This window comes from Lates calcarifer, linkage group LG23 (genome assembly GCF_001640805.2).
Source record: "Lates calcarifer isolate ASB-BC8 linkage group LG23, TLL_Latcal_v3, whole genome shotgun sequence".
NCBI classification, from domain to species: Eukaryota; Metazoa; Chordata; class Actinopteri; family Centropomidae; genus Lates; species Lates calcarifer.
The window spans coordinates 7,188,014-7,204,978 of record NC_066855.1 but is presented as its reverse complement, the minus strand read 5'-3'; the positions used below and the strand labels follow the sequence as shown (position 1 = coordinate 7,204,978).

Here is a 16,965-nt window from a genome sequence, read left to right as displayed (position 1 = left end):
AAAAAAATGTCATAGTATAGTAAGGCGTCAAAAATGGTCAAAAAATGTCATAGTATAGTAAGGCGTCAAAAATGGTCAAAAAATGTCATAGTATAGTAAGGCGTCAAAAATGGTCAAAAAATGTCATAGTATAGTAAGGCGTCAAAAAATGTCAAAAATCAAAATGGTCAAAAAATGTCATAGTATAGTAAGGCGTCAAAAATGGTCAAAAAATGTCATAGTATAGTAAGGCGTCAAAAAATGGTCAAAAAATGTCATAGTATAGAAAAAAAAAAAAATAGTAAGGTCAAAAATGGTCAAAAAATGTCATAGTATAGTAAGGCGTCAAAAATGGTCAAAAAATGTCATAGTATAGTAAGGCGTCAAAAATGGTCAAAAAATGTCATAGTATAGTAAGGCGTCAAAAATGGTCAAAAAATGTCATAGTATAGTAAGGCGTCAAAAATGGTCAAAAAATGTCATAGTATAGTAAGGCTGTCAAAAATGGTCAAAAAATGTCATAGTATAGAATGTTGTCAAAAATGGTCAAAAAATGTCATAGTATAGTAAGGCTGTCAAAAATGGTCAAAAAATGTCATAGTATAGTAAGGGTCAAAAATGGTCAAAAAATGTCATAGTATAGGATGTGTCAAAAATGGTCAAAACATGTCATAGTATAGTAAGGCGTCAAAAATGGTCAAAACGTGACAAAAAGTCATAGCTTAGAAAGACAAAAAAGCTGTACCCCGACCCTAATCTCTGGCTAAAAGTGGCTAAAAACTGATAAAAGCCATAACCCTAACCTCTGGCTTCAAATATGTATTTTCATATAATATTAAACAGATCTGAAAAATATTCAGTGTTCAGAAGTATTTATTTGAGTAAGAGTAAGATAATTCAGTGTTACAGCAACAAAAATAGAAAAAGGCATAATATAAACAAGACAAGATATAAAATGAGACTGTATTACAATAGGAAGAGTATAAACAGGAATATGTACACAGTAATAGATTGGATTGGAGTACTGATATTGCATTATTATTATATTGAAATAGTAAAATGCCAAAATGAAATGACAAACACTGTGTAGAGGTGCATGTCTGTGGAAAACAATGGTAACATTGGTGCTTCAAGATTTCTTTGTCATAAGCTGCATGTCATAGTACAGTAAGGTATAAAAAATAAGTCCAAAAATGTGATTAAGACATGTTCTTGTCTCTGCAGGAGGAGAAGACGACAGCAGCTGAAGACCTGAAGTGGGTGAAAGAAAACAAGTGTTATTAATTGGATAAAGACCACCATCTAACTGTTGCTCAAGTGAAAACACTAGTTCTCTACCATTTGCAATGTAGTCATGGGCACATTTTCCAAAGACTAATGTGTCTGTATTAAGCACCTGTGAGAACATTAAACTGCATATAATACAACTATTTAATTAACAATTGCATCACAAGCAGTTCAATGATCACAAAGATGCTTAGTAGACATGTTCATCTTTGGAAAATGTGCTCATAACTACTTTAACCCTAACCAGCAACAACAAGTGTCTCCTTGTGGTCAAATGTCTGTCATTCTCTTTGCTGTGTTTGTTTGTGATTTGTACAACATTTAACAAATGTTGTAAAAATTTTATTTTAAGAAAAATGACTCTCAAGTTTTTATTTTTTAGATCTATTTTAACATTTTGAAAATACATATTTTTTGGTTTTACACTTAACTTTTAAAAGGCTTTACACTCATTGTTCAGACATATTTTTAAAGGTTTTAAATATATCCTAAAGCCTATATACTTTTTTTTTAGAATTATTGTAATTTATTTATTGTTATATATTTTTTAAGATTGAAAATTATTTTTTACAGGTTTCATGCTTAAGTCTTACATTTATTTTTAAAGAGTGAATACTAAAGGTTTTAACCTTATTTATCAAACCTGTTTTATAAGGTTTCTTCTTTAAATGTTTTATCCCCTTTTTAGACCTATTCCTTTAAGGTTTAAAATGTATTTTTTAAAATTATTTAATACTTACTTTTCAGACCTATATATTTAAGGTTTTAAATTTACTTTTTAGTACACATTTTTAGAGGTTTTATATTATATTTGTATAGGTTTCATACTTAATATTTAAAGGTTTTCAATTTAATAAAAGTTCTATACTTTTTTTAATTTCTTAAAAGGGTTTTCTATTCTTATTCTATTCTTAAACTATGGTTTTATATTTTCTGTTTTTCATATATATATTTGTTATACAGAGACTTCTTTGCAGCTACATTGTTGAAAAATACTAATTCATACTAATTAAAAGTGATAAGTTACAGCAGCTTTAATTTGTTGCTATTTGTTCCAGACAAGGGGCTTTAAAGTGTCAAACTGCAGTTGAGGTAATGACAGAGTCAAAAGTGAAAAGAATAAACTAACACTGACCTTCTGGAAATGTCTTCATGTCATGTCTCTTCTCTCTGTGATTTAATGATTGAAGTTTGAATCCTGTGGAGAAAAACACAACAAACATTGATGTAAAGGTGTGACTTAACACATCAAAATAAAAGCACAGAGTGTTTCTGGGTATTGAACTGTGAAAAGAAAGAGAAGTAAAAGTCACTAAATCAACATAGAAACCAGAGTGTGAACTAACTGGTTCTGGACTAATCAGAACTAATCCAAGAGTTAAATTTGCTTTCTACAGACAGAAGAAGCTGCTCTGGCTAGAGAACTGACTCCACCAGCTCCTGATGTTCACACAACAGCAGTGTATGGAAATGTTTGTTTGTCCAAAGTCAATTAAAATTTGAACTAAATTTGGTTGATAGAAGCCAAAATGAAGCAAAAAGACAGTGTTTCTAGTGTGACACTGAACTGAATAAGCTCTTCGTGTTTTTATGATTTACTGCACTAATGAGAAAGACTGAGAAAGACAAAGAAAGCAAGAGAGAGAATGAGACACAGAGGGAGAAAGAGAGGGGGAGACAGAGATAGAAAGCATGAGAGTGAGTGAGGGAGCAAGGAAGAGAGAAAGACACAGAGGAGACAGACAGAATTAGAAAGAGTAAAGTGGGGTACACACCAACAGATAATCTGGCTGATTATCGACTCAAATCCCTTCTCCCAATCAAAGTAGGCAAAAGTCTGAATATTGGCTGGTTGTAAAGAAGATCTCAGATTTTCTTGTGGTGTGAGGTCTGTTCAGAGTGATTTTACCCTCCCTGATCTGCTCTAAAGATGAGGAGAGCTGCCCCGATAAGTATTAAACATGTTCAATATTTCTGATCAGAAATCCTGATGTGGGGGAGGAACACAGAGGAAAGCTGAGCATGCACTCTGTGGATTGTCACGTGGAACAAAACGATAGCCAATCAGGAAGCAAGCTGACTGAAGACAGAAGCACAACAAACAAGAGACGTCATTGTCTGCCATGTTTGTTTACTCTTAAGTTGTGAGATTTGGAGTTCTGAGAGTTCAGACTCTGTTATCTGTTAGTGTGTGTTGGTCTTCTCTCTGCACACCGCAAACTATAAGAACAGAACTGTGAAATCTGACATTATCTGTCATCATGTGTGTGGTCTCTCACATTTTTTACATGTGGTAAAATTAAAAAAAAATCTGCTGATTTGTTGATCTGTGAGCCAGGCTTAAGAGAGCAAGGGGAGAGAGGGAGAGTGAAAAAGAAGCAAAAGCGAAGGAGAGAGAGAGAGACTGAAAGAGACCGAGAGAGAGAGCTGATGTTTAAATTCTTCATTTTCTTTGAACTGTACATTTATGAACTATGTAAATAAACTTCAATAATGAGTGAGGTCTTTTTGTGACAAACTGAGGATCAAACACTGATCATAAACAATTTAATGTCAAGTGCTCTGTGTTGGACAGTTGATGTGAAGCTGTTTATGAATTACCTGGGGGCCTCAGTCCTGGTCTCAAAGAACTCATTGTATAAAGACTCTCTATGATCGTGGACTATGTCTCTCTGATTGTGGACGATGCCGTTGAATTGGGGAACTCCATCACTACTGACTCTGGCACGTGTCTCTGCGAGTCATGGACGATGTCTCCCTCATACTCAACAATGTCTCTCCGATCATGGACCATGCCTCTGCGATTGTGGACAAAGTGATGACAACTGGAGGAAATCAAAGAAACATACAAAGGAAAATGGTCAATACACTACTACCTATTCCTCTTCAACAGTTTAACCATGAAAACACAGATAAATATTCAACATTACACCTGAACCACAACATTTAACAAACATTAGAGGGCTGTTTCAAAAAACGAACAGTTGACTGTCATCACCTCCATGAAGAACCAACAACAGACATTTGGGAAAAATATGCTTATTAATTGCGTGTCTATCAACTAATCACCAAAGTAATCATGTTACTGTGAATTGCTGACAGTTAAGTCATTTTTTTCAATGCAGGACTTTAACTTGTGTTGTTTATTATACTTCAATAAAAAGGTTGAGTATCACACAGACAGTCACATACAGAATCATTATTTCACATTTCAACCTTCTTCTTATGAACACATAATTAAAATGCCTTGTTTTATGTTGTTTTCATTTAACGAATAACAACCAAATTTACAAAGGTTTTCACTGCAGCTTATGTGAAAATTTTTAAGTAAATAAGTGTAGAACTGGTCGTTATATACTATAAAGATATTTTTTACATCACCCTCTGACCAACAGTTAAAATTAACACACTTGTTAACAACTCACTTCAATATTTTATTTGTAGTATTTGAAGTCTATTAACTATTCTGATACATTTTTTTAAACCAAGAATGTTAAATATTTGCTTTAAGACAGAGGCTTGAGAGGGGAGAATTTAATAGTGTTTTTTTTTTTTTTTGTCAAAGATAAATTGTAAATACTGTTGATTAAGTAAGGCAAGACATCTGAAAATGTCACATTGAGCTCTGAGCAGTTAGTTGATTCTTTTTTCTGATTTATTCTGAGTTATTATCATTAACTTATATTCAGTACTAAATTCATTAAATACCAATGTTAGAGCTGGGACTTACCCAGTGAAACTAAACAAAAAACTCAAGTGATTGCTGACATTAATAATTCAACTCATCAACACATATTTTTCAGACTGGGTAAATGTTTAAGACACATACCTGTTGATCTGTAAGGTGATATTGGTGTCTCTGTCCAAGTTGCAACAGATGAACAAATAAACCTGGAAAACACAAGTACAACACTTTAAAATACTGAACAACTAACTTTAAAAGCTTGAATTTTGGTGTAATGATTTCTAACTGTAATCTCAGTTCATACATTTTGGAGGGGCACAGAGACAAAATGTAGTTTTCAAGCCTTTAACATCAAACTGTGCTAAATCAAGCATCAAGTCCAAACAAACAAGTGACTAATCACTAAGTGTGGGGCGAGATCTTAAAACGTGACAGTATTCCTCGTCAGGTGAAAAGCTGTTTCATGACACAGTGGCCAGCTGCAACTAGCACAAATTATGGTGTGTTCCAGATGAAGTCGGATGAAGTGCCGAAGTGGGAATTTCTGAGTTCCACAGTCAACTGCAAACGCCTCATAAAGTTGCGTTTCTAACCCGTAAAGCTGGACAAAACCCACCAACCCCGACATAATCAAAAATGGCTGCTACTCACTTCAATAGCAGTGAACACTCTGCTAATCTTCCTGTTTATAGCAGTTCTGTCTCATTAGCTTCACATTAAGTCAGTCATACACACAGTACTGTTCAGTTTTGTTACTACACTGTTTGTATGAGAAAAAATAGCGCGTTAAGCGTTGTTATCAACCAGTATTTCTCATTAATAATATATACAACTGTGGGTCAATAGATATCTATGGACGGATTACTGACACAAATCTTCAAAGACAAAAAACAGAGACGCAGATCAATCACAATGAGATGCTTAACTGCCAGAATGAAACAAAAAATAGCATCAAACAAATGTAAAATGATCAAGAATGAACACAGAACTACAGAGACACAGTAAGAGTGACCACACAGAGACAAAGAAGCAGACCATAAATAGATGAGAAATGGCCACGTAAAGACGCAAAATAATGCAATAAGACCACAAATAGACTCACAAGGACATCATCATCGGACAGCTAAATGCTAATGCTAACGCTACAGCCAGCTGTAAAGCAGCTAGGTGCAGACGAAATATGATACAAAATTACCTCAAATAGACACAAATCGATGACGACGACATGATAGACCGATATAAACGGAGTTAAAATGATCAAGACGGAACACAAAGTAACAAAGAGATGTAAATGTCGGCAAAATGACTGAAAACAAATACAACAGGGATTTAAACAGACTATCAAAAGCTCGTTGTGATTCACACGTCCACGTTGGGGGTCCACAACTCAGGTCAGGGACGCCTCAGTCACGGAAACACAAACACACTCTTACCCACACGATAAAAATGACTGAAAATGGAAATATGGTCAAAATGTGCCATTACAAAGGAAGGCTAATGCTAACGCTCGCAGCTAATGCAAATGCTAACGATAGCTGCTAGCTAGTTCGCTCCTTAGCCTTACCTTCGCGCCGCAGGTGTAGTAAACATCCAGCCTCACTCGTGTTCGACAAAAAAGCAGCTCCAAAGCTTGTTTTGGTATCCAGGCTTCTTCGATAATTAACTTTTATTCAGTAATATTTTCTTTCTCATAGTACTGACAAACCGAGGCCGCCATTCCAACGTGGGTTTAAATCTGTTCTCCGACTTCCTCTCTCCGCCTCACTACGCTCCACCCAGAAGCTCGTGACCGATGACGACACACGACGCAGCCAATGACAACCCACGCAAGCCAACAACAGCAGCAAAAACACCTGATTCTGTTCCTTCTAGCAACCAACTCTGAATGCTCTGATTGCTCTTATAATACATCCATACCGATATCCATCAGGTCTGGATCATGGCTGTATTATAAGAACTGGATACGGTGCCTCTAATGTCTGTAATAATACACCCATAAATGGCAGTGATTCAATATTTAATGACAGCTTTTTAGTCAGACTTTTAAACTACTGTGCATAATTGTGTTAACTTTTAACACATTCATTTTGTGGGTAATCTATTAAAATGCGTTTTTTTAACTTCTAAGATTGGAGGGGGCAAGACATTTGTTTGGTGACCGCTGCCCCTTCTTACCCCTCCATAGAGCTGGCTGCAAAAGACCTGGGTGTGAGCTGTATGGTGGCGTTTCTGAGTCAGGTTTTGCTGTGTTTTTTTGTCTGTGCACAAACTCAAACTCTGTCACAGGTAAAGTGTCAGATACATTCCCATGTACACTGTACACTGCCTCAGTTTTTGTATGCGACACTGAAATGAAACTTTTAAAGTCTTACTGGGAAATAAGTTTCTTTATGACACAGATGACCAAGTTTACAGTTAAATAATAAGTTATTTAAATTGTGAAATATTTGATCTATTCTGCCAGTTAATCAAAGTCAAACTGCAGTATTTATCCTTGTCATTCATGACTTTGAGTTTCTTCCAATGAGGTAAAAAGTGGAGGCTGACAGTTGGCTAGAGTCTGTGTTTATTCTTCAGTGAGATGGACTTCCTGTTGCTGTGCTTCATGGTGTAGAGCAGCACTGCACCAGCATCTGTTAGAGACTGGTGGGAGGAGAAGAATGGAAGAATTATCAGACAAAAAAAAACAAAAAAACAAAATGGAAAATGAGGCATCCTGGTACTAAGCAGTACAAAGACATGGTATGAATTACCTGTGAGTCTGAAATGACAGATTTTCTCTGGAAAACAAAAAAATAAGCAGCATAAGTGTGGTGATTTGAGCTAACGCGAGGCACTAAATCTAATAAATGTACAGTACAAACTCACCCGTGTCAAGTTATGAATGTTGTTGTATATGGGCTTCATGGTTTCAACCCATTCTTTATATGTCTGTTTGTCCTGTGCACTGTGATTATGTTCACTACAAACAGAGACAGCACATTATCTGCCCGGGCTAAGAAAAACCACATGTACATGTAATAAACAGCATGCATCCAAGGACACTTTCTGGCTTTTTTACTTATAATAAAGTTGACTGTAGAGAATATAAAAAGGGAAAAGGAATATTTGTAGAATATGTTTCTTGAAAACAACCACGGACTAAAAACTACCATTTTGAATGATTATAAAACATGGCATAGGATTGTTATCTATAAGCCTTTGAACTATCTGAGATAAAATAATAACATTAAAGAATCAACATGAGGTTATTCAGATGTATTTGAACATTTCAACTGAAGATCTGATTTCCTTTTTCATTTAAACTCACTTTTTGTTTTTACTCTTTCAGTGCAGTAATATTTAGTTTCAAAATGTTTCATTATACAAAATAAATGTTCTTAGATCTTTCTGTTTGTCTGTGTCATGGATTTTTCTTCTAGTCATTTTTCAATGTGTTGAATGTATATAGAATCAGCCCTCATTTAATCCAGTTGTCAGACTTCACCATAATTTAGCTCTCATTCAGCCCACACACTAACGCAGTCAGAGTTTCCTCCATCCCTCCTGCGACTCACATTGCTCTCTCGATCAGCTTCCTCTGCAGCTCTCCTTCCCTCCTGGCATCAAGGAAGCGTCCTCTGACAGCCAGAGCGGCGCTGGCCTGGGATGAGTTGAGTTGAATGATGGCCAGAGACAGAGAGGACAGGGCCGCCGAGCTGAGAGGGAGGGGACAGTCACACTTTTATCATAAGAGTGCCTCTTAATATTTACACCTTCAGCCTTGCCGTGATATTACAGTGCAAATACACAAGGGGGGCCACGTTGTAGCCACTCAGTTGATGACTATGACAAAGGCAGACTGGGTTGAGAGGTTAATTTACTGTGTGACTAAATGTTGGAATGGATGAGAAATGGGATTTACATGGTGCAATCATTTCTGCATTATTGTGAAGGCCCCAGTATCTCAGCAACAGCCAGTCTCCTCAGATTTTCAAAACTGCTTTGCCCAAAAGGTTCACAGAGATTGCCAGAAAATAATACAACTAATCAACTGTTGTCCTGAGGGAGAGAGTGCCTCACTGATGAGAGATGTCATGAGATAATGACTTGTTTAAGCTTACAAGGAGGCCACAGGCATGCAGATAGCTCAGTGCAACAGTGGTGTGTGTGTGTGTGTGTGTGTGTGTGTGTGTGTGTGTGTGTGTGCAAGGCAATCTCAAAACACAAGCAAAGGAAACACTCTGATTTTGGAAACATCATGATCACCTGTCATCAGTAACTTCTCGGTCTGAAGTTATCACCCTGAGCATCATCTGTCCGTTCCTCTGTCTGTACCTGATCTGCAGCTGGATGGACACACGGCTACCAGAGGCTGGCATCAACACTGAAAAGAGAAACAGAGAGAACAAAAACATGAACCAAGAAAGTTTAAGGTTTTTTACAACTGATGCAGAGTTTATCTGTGTTCATAAGTCCAGATTCCCATCATTATAACCAAGCTGAAGTCTGTACACATTGAAACAAGAAACAAACAACAACCAGTAGTCTACTGCTGTGCTGTATGTTTAGTCACATGAGTATTCTGAGCTAAATGCTAATTGTCTGGGCCAAAGTTGTGAACCAACTCGAATGATCACAGACTGACATCATCCCTGGAGCTACGCTGCTATGAAGTTAATTTCCTTTTTACTGACAGAGTAGTAATAATTCTTTGTTTACCATGGCAGTTTCTGCAGCAGCTGTCACCTTTTTGTTCTTAGAAAAATCACAACTAGTCGTGTATCCAGATGAACATATTTCTGTCTTATCAGATGTGGCAAAACATGGACTTCTGTTGTTATCCAGCAGCTCTCTTTACTTGGCCATTTTTTGTATTTTCATTCAGTCCAGCTTTGTTAGTTTTTATTTGTCTGATGCAATGACTCTGTCTCTCTCTTGCAGTGATATCAGGTTGAGATTCCAGGTTTTCTTGGTTGGCAACAATAGCAACACTCTACAAAATCTGGCAGCGTCATATCATGACCTGTGATAATCCTGAGAAACACAATAGATCTGCAACTGGATTCCTAATGTAAAACAAATAAATGATACCATCAGTCTGCTAATGGTAACACAGCAGTTTTTTCTCACCTTCTGTGTCATGTTCATTGGCTCCAAACTGGAAGGTGATCTCTTTATCTGGGTTCACATTCCCCACCTCTCTGGTCCCTTTGTGTCCAGCCTCTCTCTCTCCTCTCATTTGCCTGCAGCAAAGGAGGACATCAGTCAATCCTGAGGGCCTTGTTGTAAATGTAATTTGAGGTTCTTCAAGTCCTACTAGCTACAAAGTGCAGCTCTTACAGCGTTTTGGGCAGCAGTAATGTAACAGTGCAGTGTGTAGCTATGGTCCTGTTCTCAATGATCTGTTCAAACTCTGGGTGCAGCCTGTTTCGGGCTTGTTATTACCACCTAGAGAACAAGAGAGAAAACACACAGGTGACATGAGAAGTGCAAGATTTGATAACTGATGTACATAATAAAAATACTGACAGAAACAAATCATGTCTTACTTTCCCTCCGGTTCGATCGGCGAGTCTTCCCAGCTCATCCAGCCTGCAGTCTGTTCCCTCTATGGACAGCACAGACACGGTCACACTAATGGAAGAAGGATATTTCAGCATTATCTTCATCACAGTAAATCTAGATCAGCTGAGTAACAACAGTCATCTTCCATCTCTTGTTGTTAGTATTATAAGCACCAGTTTTACTTTTGCCAGTGGAGCAGCACTACTGTATGTTCACTCATTGTCTCTTTAGCAGTATAATACATTTAAACACATGTCTCCATTCTTGACATTGATCAGAGTTGTGTACCAACCCCTGATTAGCAGCATACTCCCCCAGCTCCTGGTAGAAGATGGTGGATGAAAGGAGGGTGCGAGCATCATTATCCTCCACCTCCAGGTTTCCTAACTCTGTGTTGGCCTTCCCATCTGTACAGATAATCACCTTCAGGATCAGCAGGGATAGCAGATCAGGATTGTATTGTTTATAAGAAAATAGAAAAATGAAAAACATACATGTAATTGCTTTAGTACCACAGCAAACTTTCTGTAGCATTCATCACATTTCATACAAGCTTTGCATCACAGTTCATCTCGTTCAAACAGCAGCCTTAAAAAAGATATTAAGTTGTCCCTAGTAATTTGTTTGTCTGTATATATATGCTTAAACATAAAAACATACTGGTATGGTCCTGCAAATAAGACACATAAGCCAAACCTACTTTGGATCCTGGCTGTCTAGAGGCCATTGCAATTGCCAGGAGAGCAGCTGGACCCAGAGCTGTGGTTCCACCTTCTGATAATCTTTTTAAAAAGCAGAGTCAAGAGGATATGTTTGTTATTTGAACATGCAACATTTATTATCATAATAACACACAAAAGAACACACAACTGATTCAATCATTCTTTTTCTTCTTACCCCATAACTTGTCTCTGTAAGAAATCCTTGGTCTGAGATAGCGGAGGTGGACTGGGGAAACAGGCTGCTGCCTCTTTTAAATAGTTGCTGTCAGTCAACTCAGCACCACTCAGGAAACATGTAGGAAAATTCTCATATCCATACATTGCAACCTGGTATTAAAATAATCAGGGGATAAAGAAGTACAACAGCACTAAAACATTTTTATTCATACAGTGATTTAAAAAATGAAAAAAGATTTCCAATTTGCTGTTTTCAAATGAGAGGTAGTCAGATGCTGTGGCTTACAGCTACTAAGATCATGTGTGTACCTGATAGTTGAAGGTGATAAGCCCCACTCTAATTTCTGGTTGCTGTTCACTTAGTCTCTGAACACACTGCAGCACAGCTTCCTGGACAAACTGGTTTGAATACAACAATTTTTTTTTTATCACTGATGGCATCTTGATAGCATCTCTGGACAGTTGTTTTGGCTCTCATACTCCATATTGTGTTTTTTGTAAGTATAAGTGTTTTTGCCATTTGTAAAGAACTACATTATGTTAAAACTAAGTGCTCATTCTCAGTCTCATAAAGTTAATAGAAAACTTGTAAATGAAAAAAAAAATCCACTCACCTGAAGACGGGATCTGTGGACAAAATGCTCTCCCTCTGACACCTTAAAATGCCAGAGATTAATCGGTTGAAGCAATTGTACATGTGAACGTCAGCAAGACTGAATAGATCAGTGTCCTTTGTGTGTGTATGTGTGTTTGTTTTTTTTACCTGGGAGGTGATGCTCATGGAGCCTGAGATGTCAATGCAGAAGAGCAGCAGAGCGTCAGCAGCATGCAGGGGCTTTTCATCAGGGTTGAGCACATAGAGAACACTGGGTGGTAAATTGGCAGAGCTGCTCGACTCCCAGGACTGACAGAAGCGACACACATTAACCTGCAGTTCAGTGTAAGGACAGAGCATTACTGTTACTGAGAAACAATAACTGAGTCCACTGACAAAGACCAAACCATCCATTGTTTCATTATGTTATTATCAATAATGGTTATGCTTGCTGCCTGGACTTTCCATTAGTGATTACAAGGAGATTTATAGCTCTTATCAGTTTCAGAAAAAAGGTCAAATAATAGATGTAATTACCACATTGTCATAACAGGACTCCAGCACAGAGCCACACTGGGAACAGGAGGTGGGTTCACCTTGTATGGACTGCACTGGAAATATGCAAACACCTCTGTCATCATAAGCTAACAAGACTGAAAAATCGAACATAATGGCCGATAATGAAGGTTTTATAGTGATGATAAAAGTTTACTGACCTCTTTCCTCTGAGAGTAATTTCCCTAAATTTACAAGGACCACGTTAGGATTCCCTGGAAGAGGCTCCTTATCTGCTGATCCTGAGTTGGGAATAATAGAAACATTCAAAAATACTTTTCTATGACAGCTTTTGAGAGTCTGAGAGACTATTGTATTTACCTTTACCAGCAGATGACTGGGAAGGTGATGAGGTTGAAGGTAATTTTTGAGAGGATGAAGGAGGTGATTGGGATGAGGGTAACAGCACCACATACTCTGGCATTGACTTCATGAATGAAGGTCTTGGAGGGAGGGCCGGGGCTGAGGTTTGAAATGAGAACAGAGGAAACTTGGATGACCTGTGTTTTCCCTAAATGATCTGCTACAAATCTGAAAAAAACAACACATCTGTTTACCTGATGTTTGGCCCAGCACATTGGTAGAATCAGCTGGCAGTGTCACCTCACCCCCAGTGCCTTCTGGTGTACTGTATGAGTAGTTGGGGTCCCAGGGATGGGCATTTAAATCTGGCTCACTTTTTGGCAGGTCATAGGTAAATGTCTGGCTGCTGTTGAGTGGCTGGCTGTAAGGATCAGACTGGCTGCTTGCTGCAGGTCTCATGTGTGGTGGAAGAAGAGCTGGGTAAAAACAGAATGGAACAGAGGGATGAGTCACCATCAAAATTCTAAATTGTCATTCATCTTGACTGCAGATCAGTGTCACTACTGAAGTGCAACAGATCATGAAACACACAGTAATTTATCGCCTTTATCTATCCATAAAACTGTACGCTTAAAGGGATGATTTACCTACATTATGGAAAAACAAGTTACATTTAGCCATGCTGATATTTGTGTATCTTTTTTCCCTTTTTGGCAGCTGACCCTTCAGTACATCCAATGAAGAGAAAAGTTCATTCACATTTCTATCTTTAACTTAAACTTTACAACACTGAAATATTCCCTTTAAACTTTACAGGTTAAAACATAAACGTCAGACCTACAACTATTAGACTTCCCATGCACAAATACACACACACAGATATAATCCCAAAGGTCCAGGTATGAACGCTATTACCTCTGCATTTTTATGAGGGGAAATATAAGATTTTTGGGGCTAAAATATTGGAAGAAATTAGAATTTTCTTCATCTGGGAATAAAGCAGCAGTGGACTAAAGGTCACAGAAGCAGGCCTGAGACAGGAAGGTCGCAGATTCAGACAGGCAGGACCAGCAGGGCCCTTCCAGCTGTGAATATGTGTAACTTTGTGCATATGAGCAGGGCATTTCTGAAAATTAAAATGGCCACATTAACTTGAGTAACTGGAGGAGCGGTGGTTAACTTTCCTGTGTGTTTGGTAGCCTGTGTGATTAAGAGGACAACACTGAATTTTGGGGTGAATTACATCTTTAAGATGTCGATTGGATCCAGTGGTATTTCAAATAATACTAACATACCGAAATTTGTTCAGCCATACATCTACACATGTATTTTGCCACATTCACAGTACCTGTCCTTCGAGGAGATGTTGTCTGTTCAGCTATTGTGCTGGTGGAAGAAGCCGTCCCCTGTTTATTGTGAAATTCTGCATTTTCATAGAAGGGACTGGGCTTCACAACCTTCTTCACTTTGCTCTTTTCCAGCTGTTCAAAGATCTTTGGTGATCTGGGGAATTTTGGTGGTTTGGCCTCTGCAGGATTTGTTGGAGGAGGAGGAGGAGGGATGCTGGGACGAACTCGGTTAACAGGAGGGAGGAGAGCTAAAAAGCAAGCATATATATATATATATATATATATATATACATATAGGTATATAAAATAAAATAAAATACATACATTGGCAGTTAATTTTGAGCTGTTTTCTTGCCAGAGCAGTGTGATCCCAGACAAAACAACTGGTGCAGTGACCTTTGAGCTGTGAAGAAAATGTGACTCAGGTGGCAGATGGCTTTTACTGAGCAAAGCAAAGTATGTGAAAGGAATATTTCCTCTAAGATTGACAGGAGAGATTGTTTGTGTCACTGGTTACATAATACATAACAGCACTTAACCAACCAGTCAGCCAGAAAGCTCTGACGCAACTCATAATCCACCTGCGGATACTTTTACTCTGTTATGTACCATCAATCTTTGATAGTCAAAGAAAATTTAACCTTTTCTTGCAACTCATACTTCAGTTAATGACTTCCTACATTTCCCTGATTGCCTTTTGACATCTTTCAGAGAGTGGAACTGAAAACAGGTGACATGCGTCTGTGATAGACGTAGCAGAATGAAAGCTTTGTGGTTCTTTGGTGGATTTCTTCAAACTGGTGAGTCAACAAAGAAGGATTTTCAGAAGGTCTTGGACTGACACTAGAATCTGATGTTTCCTGTTCATGTGTCAGGTAGTTGAAATTCTTTCTGGTTTCAAACTCCTTTGAAGCTGCACAGAAAATATCAGTGTCCTGCCAATGCTGTGTGAGATTGAGAAACTGCAACTAAACAGCAAAATGGAGCCTGAAATGTGACATGTCTGTTTTGACAAGTGTTAGAAATATGTACTATTTCTTTGAAGTCAGTAGAAAAAAAAAAAATCACACCTGAGCGTTTAATGACATTGGCACCGGATCGTTGGCCGTCCCGTTGACTCACTGGTGGCGTCACATAAACAAACCCACAAGCAAATTCCATTGTGATTCTGCTTGCCTGAGAGAGAAAGGATGGTATTTAACAAAACATGACACCCAGTGATATATTAAAGTGCACACAGTAAAATCTTTAACAAATGAAATATGTAATGTTAAAATCCAACCCAGAGTAATCAAAGTAACTACACTACAATTATTCCTGGAGAATATGTGGACATTCAGGTGGTAAAATTTTGACACGCCTTTAAGAAGAGCTCTCATTAAAGAGACATAATCTAGCAACACATCCAGTATCTTTTGACAACATAAAAAGTCCTCTAAAAATAAGCATGTAGCAAGTGTACTTACACATGTAGAGTCCTTTGAATGTTGACCGTACAGTGCACCCAGGTCTCAGAAATGTTTAAAGACGTGTGTGTGACGTCTTGTCATTCAGTCTCCGTGCCTCAGAGAACTTGTCTAACAGGTTTCTTTCTTCAGTGATATTGCTGCGGGGTTGGCTGGTTAGTCAGATTTATTGCATATTGCGTGAGTCTAGTCAAACATTTATGAATGTAAATAAAATGGGTAGACGAAAGCTGAGAAACAGGGCAGGAACATGTCAAAGGTCAAGATGATTAATATGAATAATAATCTTTCAAAGTAAAAGAACAACCTGTGAAATTCTTTCATGCACACAGATCGGATGATTTAATCTATACCAGTGCTGCAACTGACATAAGGAATTATGTTAAAATGTAAGTCATTTTGGACTATAGTGCATGTAAAGTGATAATATTTGCTCAAGGAATTCTAATAACTACAACACAACAAAAGAAATGCAGGCTTTAACTTAAATTAAACAGGAGAAATATATTATTTATTTTATTTTTTTGTTCCTGTTTTTGTTAATTTTACTTCAGTATTTGTGCTTTGCAGGTGGTTGATTCATGTAAATATATGTATTATTATACAGTATCTCTATAGTGTATAAAAAGCATTAGATATATTTTTAATATCTACAAAAATAATTTGAAAATGAAAGAGCATATTTTCACATGTATGTTTTTGCTTTTGTTCTTTTGTGTTCTTTGTCTTAATAATATATTTAAACCTTTTTTTTTTTAAAAAAAGTGAGCCTAAGGCCATGCTAGTCCCCCTGTAAGGCTGTACATTGGGAACAGTTGTGCTTTGAGGTAAATGCCAGGACTTATGAATGTCAGCATGTTAACATGCACACAAAGATAAAGCTGATGTGGTGATGTTGAAGCAGGTATAATGTTTACCATGTTCACCATCTTAGTTTAGCATGTTAGTGTGCTAATTAGCACAAAACACAAAGTACAGCTGTCTGATGGAATAGTCATTAATTTTAGGATATTTAGTCAAAAACCAAAACCAAACAAGTTGAAATTTTGAATTGATGTCACTAGATGAAGAGTTAAGGTGTTATGGTCTAATTACAAAAGTGATTCATATTATATTTCATCTTGTTGGGAGTGTAAGTGTATCAAATTTCATAATAACCCAATGTGGACACTAATCACTCAAAACCAGAAATGTCCAACTCACGGTGGCATAAGAGGAAAAGATTACCAAAGTCAGTGTCATTGCCTTAGGACCATGAATGTCAAAAAAAACCAAAACAAAACAACCCCCCCCACCCTGT

The 16,965-nt window shown here is 37.4% G+C and overlaps 1 protein-coding gene across 1 annotated transcript; it reads right to left on the bottom strand.

Annotated features, from left to right (window-relative positions):
* Positions 1 to 7,319: 7,319 nt before the first annotated feature.
* On the bottom strand, positions 7,320 to 16,849 carry LOC108875517 (circularly permutated Ras protein 1-like). The gene is given in 22 exon segments (XM_018664517.2): positions 7,320 to 7,594; positions 7,705 to 7,731; positions 7,820 to 7,913; positions 8,509 to 8,649; positions 9,200 to 9,317; positions 10,064 to 10,176; positions 10,274 to 10,362; positions 10,364 to 10,381; positions 10,483 to 10,567; positions 10,791 to 10,921; positions 11,199 to 11,280; positions 11,396 to 11,547; positions 11,707 to 11,796; positions 12,012 to 12,053; positions 12,161 to 12,325; positions 12,530 to 12,603; positions 12,709 to 12,789; positions 12,869 to 13,009; positions 13,105 to 13,326; positions 14,199 to 14,447; positions 15,270 to 15,375; positions 15,666 to 16,849. Coding segments are annotated over 21 exon segments (2,295 nt in total). The 5' UTR covers positions 15,361 to 15,375; positions 15,666 to 16,849; the 3' UTR covers positions 7,320 to 7,504.
* Positions 16,850 to 16,965: the final 116 nt, after the last annotated feature.